Source organism: Arachis ipaensis, chromosome B03, assembly GCF_000816755.2.
Source record: "Arachis ipaensis cultivar K30076 chromosome B03, Araip1.1, whole genome shotgun sequence".
In the NCBI taxonomy this organism is placed as follows: Eukaryota; Viridiplantae; Streptophyta; class Magnoliopsida; order Fabales; family Fabaceae; genus Arachis; species Arachis ipaensis.
The window spans coordinates 15,254,876-15,265,541 of NC_029787.2; the positions used below are offsets into that span (position 1 = coordinate 15,254,876).

Below are 10,666 nucleotides of genomic sequence, written 5' to 3' on the forward strand. Positions count from 1 at the left end.
TGTAGAATTTATTATATTCTATTTGATAATAAATGATGAGGTCCACACAATATTCTATCTAAAAGGAGTTGGAAATAAAGGTTATCAACTTATCATATAAAGAGATGATCATATAATTTAGGGGGTGTTTATATATGAGGATGTTCTGTCTTTTCTATAATTAAGGGAGAAGAGTAGTTATCTATTAAATTTGGCCACATAATTGATGTTCTATCTATATTCTATAATAATTAAATCAAACTCTTTATAACGGTAATGTGCCTCAATTGGTTGGGTTTTCCTAATCAAGCAATGCCAAACAATTTTCTTCCACATTAAATACTCAGAACGCAAAGAGAAATATCATAAATGTTTGATAACAAAAAAAATTAGTCAAAACTTATTTTATTTAATTAAATAAAATAAATAAGATAAATTCTGACCTTTGTTTTTTCTCTCCCATAGCATTACCGAAAAAATATATGCACGTTAGAGTCATTATCCTTCTATCAACTTTTCTATATTATACCTTATAGCTATACAATCAAAATAACCATGTAATTTCGTTTGATAGATTAAACAACCAAATTTTAACCCAAAAATCATTTTTTAAATAAATAAAATTATCTTTCATGCTAGGCTCTGTATCTCATTTGAACCTCATTTAATAAATTAATAGTAAAAGATCGCACATAAGTAAGCTATGTAAAACTTTCATATGAGAGAAAATTCATTTCTGACGCTCAATTTTTATATCAGCTACAAAATTAAGTACTCCAATATATGCATGACCCATAGAACTCAAAAGGTTCCATTTTCTACCAAGGGTGATGCTATATGACCAAATCATTTTGGTAACCAGGTTGGTTTAATAGATTGAGAATTGATAACTAGAAATTTTAGTTAAAAAGGAAGGAGAAGAAAGACTTAGTTAGACTATAGTTACAAAAATAATTTATTCACCTAATATTTCTTTTGATAGAAATTCAGGTGCAGTTAACTTCATGTGAAGTTGATAACTGAAAGTCATTAAATAATTTAACAGATTTGACTAAATTATCATGTAACAACTCTCAACTATCAACTTCATATGAAGCTAATTACACCTGAGTTTTCACCCGTTCTTTTTCTACCATCATCTTTTGGTCTTCTTTTCAATCAATGTCTTCTTCAGCCTCATGGCAATGCTTTCCTATACCCAAAAGCTTGCCACTGTCTTTTGGAGAGAAGAACCCCACATCAAGATCCCCGCAGAAAACATCCAAGAACTTTTCCTTGCTTGGCAAGATTCCTGCTTCAAATCTTGCCCTAACCACCATTCTAACGTCGAAGTTCACCACTCCTTTGTTCCATTCCTTAACCATATTCTCTGGCACTTCCTTGCGCACGAACCTGGGCGAGTCCCTCACGACCAAGGACACAACCACAGTCTTGTTGGCCAGCTTCTCAAGGTACACAGGCTTCGTCGCAGCCACCGAGAGCCCCACCTGACCATAGTACACCAACACATTGAAATGGTCAAGCACAACTTCGATCTTCTTGTTGGGGTTCAATATGGCTAGTTCCACTTGGTACTTCCCTCTTAGTTGAGTGGTCGAGACACTGAAGTTGGAGACAGAGAATGAGGTGACTTGAAAGGTGGGTTCTTGTATGTCCATGACAAACCAAACTATGCTGAAGATCACCATCAAAAGAACAAACACTAAAACCAGAGCCAAAATCAGTTTCCGGATGCAGCCACCATTGCCTGATGAGGTCCTACTTGCTGTGGCAGTGCTGGCACCATTAGTAGAGTGCTCGACATCCATTGGTTCTGATCTTCAAATAAGTGTGTGTATGTGCGCGCGCACTTGCAGCCGAGTTTTAGGCTTAAATGGCAACAGACAAGTGTTGTTATGTGGGTGAAAGTAATGCAATGATTTAAAAGTGGAAAGGGTATGATGAAAGACAATGAAGGAACCATAAAGGTATATATATGAACACAAACCGCGTAGAAATTGCTAACAATAAATAAATAAATAAATAAAGTACCTAGTTTCTAGGCATGTTCCACTGTGCTTTCAACGAAAAAATGGAAACAAGAGGGGAATGGGAAACTATTGAGTTGCAAATGAATGTTTGATATCTGAATTTGGCGACAAAATGAGAACTATACAAACAAGGAGCCAAAAAGCAGTTAATAACTGAATATGTTCCTACAATTTTGTCTCTACCAATCATTCCAAGACCCTTTTTTATCAGCTTGAGTCAGTTAAGTGTCAGTACACGCATTTCTGTCTCTTAGCTTTGCATTATATCACTCAATAAGACAATGACACCTACGGAACTCAGAGACATGATGGATCATGGCCATAGACATTATATCTTGAAATACTAAATTAGTTTATTTTGTATCTTTTTTAACAAAAATGACACATAGACACTCATAAGAGGCAGTTTATTTTTATATTTTTTCTTTTATTATTCTTATTAATTTTTCATAATTATATTTTTTATCGTTATATTTTTCATCTCAAATTTTTTAAATGAAAAAAAATGAGAATAAATTAAATTTTCATAATTTATTCTAATTTATAATAATGTATTCTTTTTCATATATAGTTTACCACCAAATAAAATACAAAAATATTAATTTTTGTGTCCCTCTATCCTTTGTGTCTTGCCTTATTGTGTTGTTGAAACCAACAGACTTAAGTCCATAATGTGTACACTTTATCTTTAACAAATGTGCTGGAGGCACACAATGTCCATACAATTGACCGGAAGTTGATGTTATTAATTTTGTATGGTCACTATTTACAACAGCATAAAAGCATTGAAAGAATTACAATGATTGTTTTTGTACTCTTAAAAATTCAAGAGGAACTTGAATAGATATGAACTATTAAAAGCAAATTGTAAAACATCAATTAGGAGCGAACTTGTTACGTGTGAACGAAGATACCTCATGAACCGCGTCCTCCGCATTCCTCGGACATCATTCCTTTAAGACTTCTCGCTAACCAAATCGCTGTCTCCCTTGGCGAAACCTTGTCTTTCCCAAAGGGCTTCAGAACAACTTGAAGTTCCTCCAATCTATTTTGCTGCAGCAACTCCGCAGACAATTCTAGGAGCTCTTCGAGTGCCTCGGCTCTCTGCCTGAAAGATTTCACATCCAGTATTTCCTTCACCGGAGGTTTGTCTTCGGTTGTAGGAGTATCGTGTTTACTTAACTCGGTGGAATTAGATTCTGAAACTAATGAAACCGGGTTGCTTTTGTCTTGTTCCTTAAGACCAGCATGATCAGACATAGTTGATTTCATGCATGAAGCATCAGAGAAACTTGGAGATTTAACGATTGGCAGAGTGCCATTGTTTCTTGTTTCGAACTGATCAGATGTATTTGGTTTCGTGCTTGGCAGTTCAGAGGAACTAGAAGATTTCAATGTCAAAGGAGGGCTTGAATTTCTTGCTTCTACATCATCCCTCACAACATTGATGAACTTACCAACATCTAAATTTTGAACTCCTTTCTCAACAGATTCCTTAACTGGCTGCTCATTTCCAACCCGGTAACTGCTATGCCGTATTACATGGATGACATCATCAAAGGCCGGAGGAAGATGGCCAGCATCTGGCCTTTCCGGTGCTGGATTCTGCACAACAGTACCTTTCTCTTGCAAGACTTTCTGGCTCGATAGCTTAGTAGATGTAATCAGAGGAGCAGTTTCAGACACCGATGATAATCGCTCCCTCACTGTGGATTTGTCGTCCCCAGAGGACTTACACATGGGTTCTGGCTGACAAACGATTTCAGACTTACCTTCAGACTTCCTTAGTGGAAGAACACCGCCATAAACCGGCTTTTCTGCAGAATTTTCAAGTGGATGTTGGATAGTTGTGGCTAATGTTATTTCCTTAGAAATATCATGATGATCTATGATTTCGTCTGCGGCTTCAGCACAAGGGCCTACAGATTTATTATCAGATCCAAAGGAAACATTGATACTTGTATGTTTAACAGGAAGGCTATCTTCTGATGCAGAAGTAACCTCAGAATCTTCAATAGGGAGATCAAGACTTATCCTTGAATCCATTTTCTCATTACTATTAGTGTTCCGAAAACTCCAGGTAACCTCGCCAGTCTTGTTGCAAACGTTTTCAACCTTCTTACAATGTGCACAGGTTGTAGGTGGGCATGATTCTGCACCTACATTTTTGAGTACATTCTCGTTATCAGGAAGTGTTTCTTCTCTCATGTCAATAAAAATTGTTGCATCATCATAAATTTCACATCCTTGAATAGAGACCGAAGATGATGCGGAATTACTGCTGTCTGTTTGCATTCCTTTGGAGCTTCGGCCAAAAGCCTTCTGAGGCTCTCTAGCAGCTGGTCTAGAAAGATGTGGTACATTGCCATTGGTCAACTGACAACGGCTAATGTCGGGCTCCTGAGCTGTTCTATTTGAACCTGACTTCCCATTATCATTTGTTGCATTTGGAACATCAAGCCCAACTGGCCTCATTCGAGCCGGAAATGAAGGTCGTCTAGTTAAGGTAGGGGGAGTCCTTTGCAATGTTCTATCAGGAAGTCCTTCTCCCTCTACTGGTTTGACATTGCCAGATGGCGAAGTCAAGTCGTGCCTAGGTTTCGCTTTTGGTGAGGACTCTGTCACTGGCAACTGCTAACAAGCATAAACAAGAATCCGGGAAACCGGAAATATATTTCACTGTTAAGATAAAATCTTCAAAAAATAACTAGGACAGTAGATATCTTTAAATGCTACTGTACCTGATGCTTTGAAGGATGCAATCCTTGTATTCGTTTTACAGAGTCCGGGGATCCCTTTGGATGCGCAACAGCTGGGGACTCTACATTTGGCTTCAATCCAGGAGCTGTGAAATTGGGTTTTGGCAATTTGGACAACGTCTCTATATTAGTCTTTGGTGTTGATACACCACCAACCTTTATGCGATTGCCTCTCATCGGAGAAGTTGCTTCTCTAAGTTTTCCTTCTTTTAACGCCATCATTATACTTCTAATTGTTTTCGGCTGCTTAGATTCAATATTAGAACATGGCTCATTATAAGATGGTTTCATCACTTCTTGCTCAGTTGCTTTAGCATTGACATTATTAGAGCCGTTTTCTTCTTCACTAGCCAGGAGATTCTCTGAGCTATCGTCATCAATTGATGCCATATCTGTTTCGGTGGCTTTGTTATGCTCGGGCACGGATGTTGCAATGTGTCTCTCATGTGACATCAAACTGTCTTTGTCACTACTTGAACTAGTACTGCTTTGACTTTCAGCCATATTTTTTCTAGAATAATTGACAGCTGAAATCGGTTTTCCTGGAGAACATGATGTTGGAGAACTAAAAGACGGACGATATTGATCAACATAAGGTTGCAAGTAAGGGTGCTTTAACACTTCTGATGCCTGTGAAAAGTTGAGAGTGAGAATGTTTAGGATAAGCAATGATACTAAACCATTTCGATAATGCAAATTATTTATTTTCAAGAGAGCCTTACTGTTGGCCGATGCTCCGGACTTTTTCTTAGCATGCCCTTTATCAGTGTTTTCCTGTAGGAACACAAGTCAACAAAAACTAAGATTTTCGACATAAAAGACGACAAATAAGAATTGAACCAGCAACATTAACATAAGCATATGGAATCTTACAAGGAAGGGGAATAACAAGGAGGCAACGGGCCAATAGAGGAACGGTTTATCTTGCTTATTAGTCCTGCCATATCCTGAAACACAATATACCATGTTACTAATATAATAGAGTCAACAGCAAAATAGATAACAGAACGAAAATGCATAGTTCATGGCGTATTTTTACAATTTCACATTTTATCAAAATCCTAAACATAAATTAAAAATAAAGAAATCTTACAAAAGCTTTAAAAGCCGGGCGATGAGCAGCCATCTCATATATACAGCACCCTGAACAGCATAAGAATGCATTTTAATTTTTAGCCACAGCAAAACTACCAAACCGAGAAGTATCAGATGCTTGCCTCTAAAGATACATACCTAGTGACCAGATATCAGATTTGAATCCATAAGGAATATCCGCAAGCAGTTCAGGACACATGTAATTGGGAGTCCCGACCACCTGCATAAAAAAATTCACCACAATAACTAATTACACTTCGGGTTTGGGGTGACTGTTCTGTAATGTCATATTATCAAACATGAAGTTTCCTGCAGCATAATCTTCCAGATGAATATTAAAAATTATAACAGAATTGAATAAAACATGGAAAAATCTAGTTCAAAATTCTCATAAATAAATCTAGTACCACCCAGGTTTTTTGCCTAAAATAAATAGGCAAATACCTCCGCGTATAAAAGTTTAGTGCCAATTTTAGTTCAAGTAAACACAGGCTTAATGCTTTGCATGAAACAAACATTAATACTTCTTTTTATGGTTAAAAGGATAAGATAATTTAGCCAGATTCTGTTCAGCATCCATGGTTCTGTTCAAAGCTAGTTTAGATATATGGTTAGAGAAAATTAAGTAGTAAGGTGCAAAGCTTCAAATAAATGTAAAAATAGGAAAATGGTGCTAAGGAAAAACTTGATGCTTCGGTTTTCATGAACACAAGAAGTAAGAGGGAATGAAAACTAGGAGAGAAAGGTCCATGTTGTATTAGAATAGCTGTCTTCTTAGTGTAACTGTATGTCTTCGTACAAGAGCAAGAGAGGGGAATAATATAAAAACGAAAATGTCTACACTAAATCTGTAACTTGTCATCAGTAAATGGTGTTATCATGCAGAATTCACCAATGTGATATAAGCTATATAGAACGAAGTATAGAATGGATCCTTACATCTTTTAAACTAAATAGTTCAGATTCAAGGAAGAGAAAGAAGAAGATGCAAATTCATTATTTCAGACATACCGATGAAGCCAAATCATCTGCTTTTAGCGTCTTAGCGAGCCCAAAATCCCCTATAATCAGGAAACACAGAAAAATTCAGAAGGGAGAATTAAAACTCTATCAACAATGTAGCCAAAGATGGTAGATAGACTCACCGAGGCGAACATCTTGGTCCTTGGTAAGAAAAATGTTGGAACACTGTTGGCAAAATCAACAAAACCAGACTAAATATAGATTACACGAAGAAGGCAAGAGAAGTGGACCACATAATTTGTTTCATACAAGTGTATACCTTTAGGTCACGATGTAAAACGAAATTTGAATGAAGATATTCCACTGCCAAGAGTAACTGAGTGAACCATTTGCAGAGTTTCTGAACAATTTCAACAACTTCAACGTGAAAATCTAAAACTAATTTAATATTATAGGAAAACAATACACCGCGTACACATCCATCACAATACCTCCTCAGGAAAGTAAGCACCATTTGTTTTCTTCATCAATTCGGCCCTATTCAAAAAATGAAAGAAAACCAGTAAATCAAGGAATTATGCACAACAAAATTATGAACTTTTAAGTGAGTCGGCAACAAGCTCATACATATAACCATAATAAACTTACATATCTCCTCCTTCACAGTATCCAGTAACAATACAGACATAGCAACCCTACAACAAAAGAATAATGCTTTAGCTGCTTAACTGAAAAAAAGAAAAAGAGTAATCAAAATTTTCCTTGTTTAGGAATTAGGATGATATATCATTATTAAAAAAGAAAATGTTATAATAGAGCAATATTGCAAAAATTTAACCATTTGTTGAAAAAGAAAACTGGACTATGATGAAAACACATCATATATTATATAGATATAGAAAGTGATAGGGTCTCTCACCTTCTCAACCCATGCCTCCTTGAATTCTACAATGTAAGGATGCTGGATTCTAGCAATAAGAGCCATCTACGAAGCCCAATTAGCAACAACAATGATCAAATCTCCAATTTCAAAAAGAACAATCCTGATGTAAAGGGAATTACAATAAACACCAAACTAACCTCTTGATGTGCAGATCTTCTGCATCTTTCAGTCTGCCTAGCAAGCCTGATTTTCTTCAACACATATCTGCAATCCCAATGGAAAACCAAACATTTATCCATTAGATTTTATTTTATTTTATTTTTTCTAATCTTTTGAAGCTACCTATGAAGAAAGAAAAGCTAAACACCCAAATGCAGAAAAAAACACCAACAAAAATAAAATCTTTCGGATATTGCTATGCTAGATACCAAATTCACACCATTCCCCACTTCTCAAAATCCTCACTTTTAGCATCAAAATGGAACCATTTCAAATAAAAAACGAATCTTTCTTGAAACCATATAGTGGTTCTTCCCTCTACATTGCTTCCAAGCTCCACCTATTCCCTCATTCAGTGAACTGACCCACACCCTCACCACTAGTAAGTAGTAACCATCATCGCAATGATAACAATAATAGTGGCAGTAATTGCATGCCCATGATTAATTGGAACGGAGGATGTTGAAAGTTTCAACCTTTGTTGCCAAGTTGGAGATACAATAGAAGCCACAAAAAGGGGTCTATTGACAATGAAGCACTCTCTTTCTCTCTCTAAGTGTGTGACTCAGACACAGATGAAGAGAAAGATGAATGCTTATGGGTATGCTTAGGTATTAGCCGACAATCACAGCTGGTTTAACCATCTTACTAGCTTTCTTGTTTTTTTCTGCAAAATTTCCTTTTTTTGTTGGGTATCTAAACAAAATAAAAAAACAAAACAAACTAACTAAACTGAATGAAAGTAAATAATTTGCTCAAAGTTTTTCCTAGGAGAATTCTAAATAACATGACTCTCATTAATCAAAACTCCATCACACCCTAATTAATCTGTAGCTTTGTTTGCTTTATGACTAATTCATTTAAAATAGACGACTTAGATTTGACTAGGAACTCTTTAATCTCAATAATTAGATCAAAAATATCATATATGGCATCATAAGCACTATAATATAAAAGATACAAGATATTCAAACATTCAGTTTTACCAATAATATATTTGATATCACACTTTTAAATTAGAATATGTCCTCTTCAAATAACAAATAACTCACATCTAAAAATAGACAAAAAAAAAATACTACTCAAATAACTCATCACCCAACAGTCATTAGAATCTTTAATTATATATCCAAAACCAACCACTTGCAAATCAGAAACCATATTAGCATTAGAATTAATTTTAAAAAAGTTACTTGACGAAGGTTTCCAAAATATCCAGTAATTTAAACATCGAAATAAAGAAAACTTCTCGGCATGTAATCCTATAGAGTTAATCGTGATCTTAACATTTGCTATCACTATATAATCAGACCAAAGACACTGAACATTTTTAATGTCATTGCACTTACTTCTCCACATCCACCACAATCCCACCCCAAGAATTATTTCGTTGCTAGGGCATAACCTTACGCAATCAAGACACAAGAGACCTTCCACTAACTGAATCAACTAAAGAAAGATCCAACATCTGTCAAATTGAAATAGATTTTTTGCAGTCCTACAAACAATGCTCCATAATTTATGGAGTCTCATTACATCTCTGATAAATGTCCGAGTTAGACAGGCAGACAGCTGCCGCTTGTAACGAAAAACTTCAGTGGAAAGAGTATTGTGTAACTCAAGCCAAATGATGAACTTTATCTTATCCGAAATATTAAGATTCCATAACCACTACCAACTGATACAAACATTCCAATTGAATTTTCTCCTTGCAAACTATCTATAACTTTTTCTAGCATTATGAATACTTTCAATTTGTAAATAAATATTCAATTAATTCTATCATTTTTTACACTATAAATGATCTAATTATAAAATTAATAGCAATATATAGTTTCAATTAAAAAAAATATAAAAATTTAATTAAAAATTTAGTGAAATTATAAGAACCAATAAAATAATTAAACTTAAAAACAATAGAAATGAGTCACATTATATCATTTTATTGTGAATTGAATGATTTTAACAAAATTCTAACAGTAATTAGTACTAATTAGATAAGCATATATAATTATTAACTAGCAAGTACTAACAATTAAAACAAACTTTATGAAAATAAATGCTTTATTTTGCGTCTTGTTGAGTGATGATGAATGCTCATTAATAGCGATGATAAGGAGTCATGGAGAGTGTCACCTTCTTGGGAGAAATGTGAGTCATCTATTGCTATGATCAGGAGACACACACATCAACTATATCATTAACGGTTTGTGCTTTGAAATTTATCATTTTCTACACTCTATGCCTTCTTCGGATTTAGAATTATTGGAATTATTCATAATGTATTTTGGAACTATATTTAATGAACAATAGTATTATTTGAGTTATGTAAAAATTTTATATTATATATATTTAATTTAAATTCAAACCTTTTAAAATGATTGTTCAAATAGTTGGTGCAAAAGTTAAAATCATATATTATTCATTTATGACATGAGAAAATATTATTTAATAGTGCATTGTTATTCAATAATTTAAGTTTGTTGAGAAATATGTTTATAATATGGTGTTAACATACAATTTAATAACACAGAGAGGCGTGTAGGATATGATAACAATTTATGTATCTTTAATTTATTCAATAATATATTACATTTGTAGAAAAGATAATTCGTAATAAAAGTTAATTAATCTCACCATCTTTTGATTAAACGAAACATAAAAGAAGAACTTTAGATGATGAAAAATTATGATAGTGTGAAGTGAAATGAATGCGTGGAGCAGCATCAAATGCCACT

General features: G+C 34.5%; 2 protein-coding genes across 2 annotated transcripts; both read right to left on the reverse strand.

Moving 5' to 3' along the window:
- On the reverse strand, positions 717-8,041 carry LOC107632585 (serine/threonine-protein kinase Nek5). Its single transcript, XM_021118278.1, has 14 exons — positions 7,907-8,041; positions 7,746-7,811; positions 7,475-7,521; positions 7,318-7,363; positions 7,146-7,226; positions 7,009-7,051; positions 6,875-6,924; positions 6,002-6,083; positions 5,862-5,911; positions 5,642-5,715; positions 5,491-5,542; positions 4,751-5,398; positions 2,924-4,640; positions 717-1,847 (listed from the first exon to the last, which is right to left on the reverse strand). Exons 1-13 carry the CDS (start codon positions 8,006-8,008, stop codon positions 2,925-2,927), a joined length of 3,057 nt encoding a protein of 1,018 aa, XP_020973937.1. The 5' UTR covers positions 8,009-8,041; the 3' UTR covers positions 717-1,847; position 2,924.
- Positions 1,134-1,787, reverse strand: LOC107632584. Its single transcript, XM_016336248.1, has one exon. It carries the CDS (start codon positions 1,785-1,787, stop codon positions 1,134-1,136), a length of 654 nt encoding a protein of 217 aa, XP_016191734.1.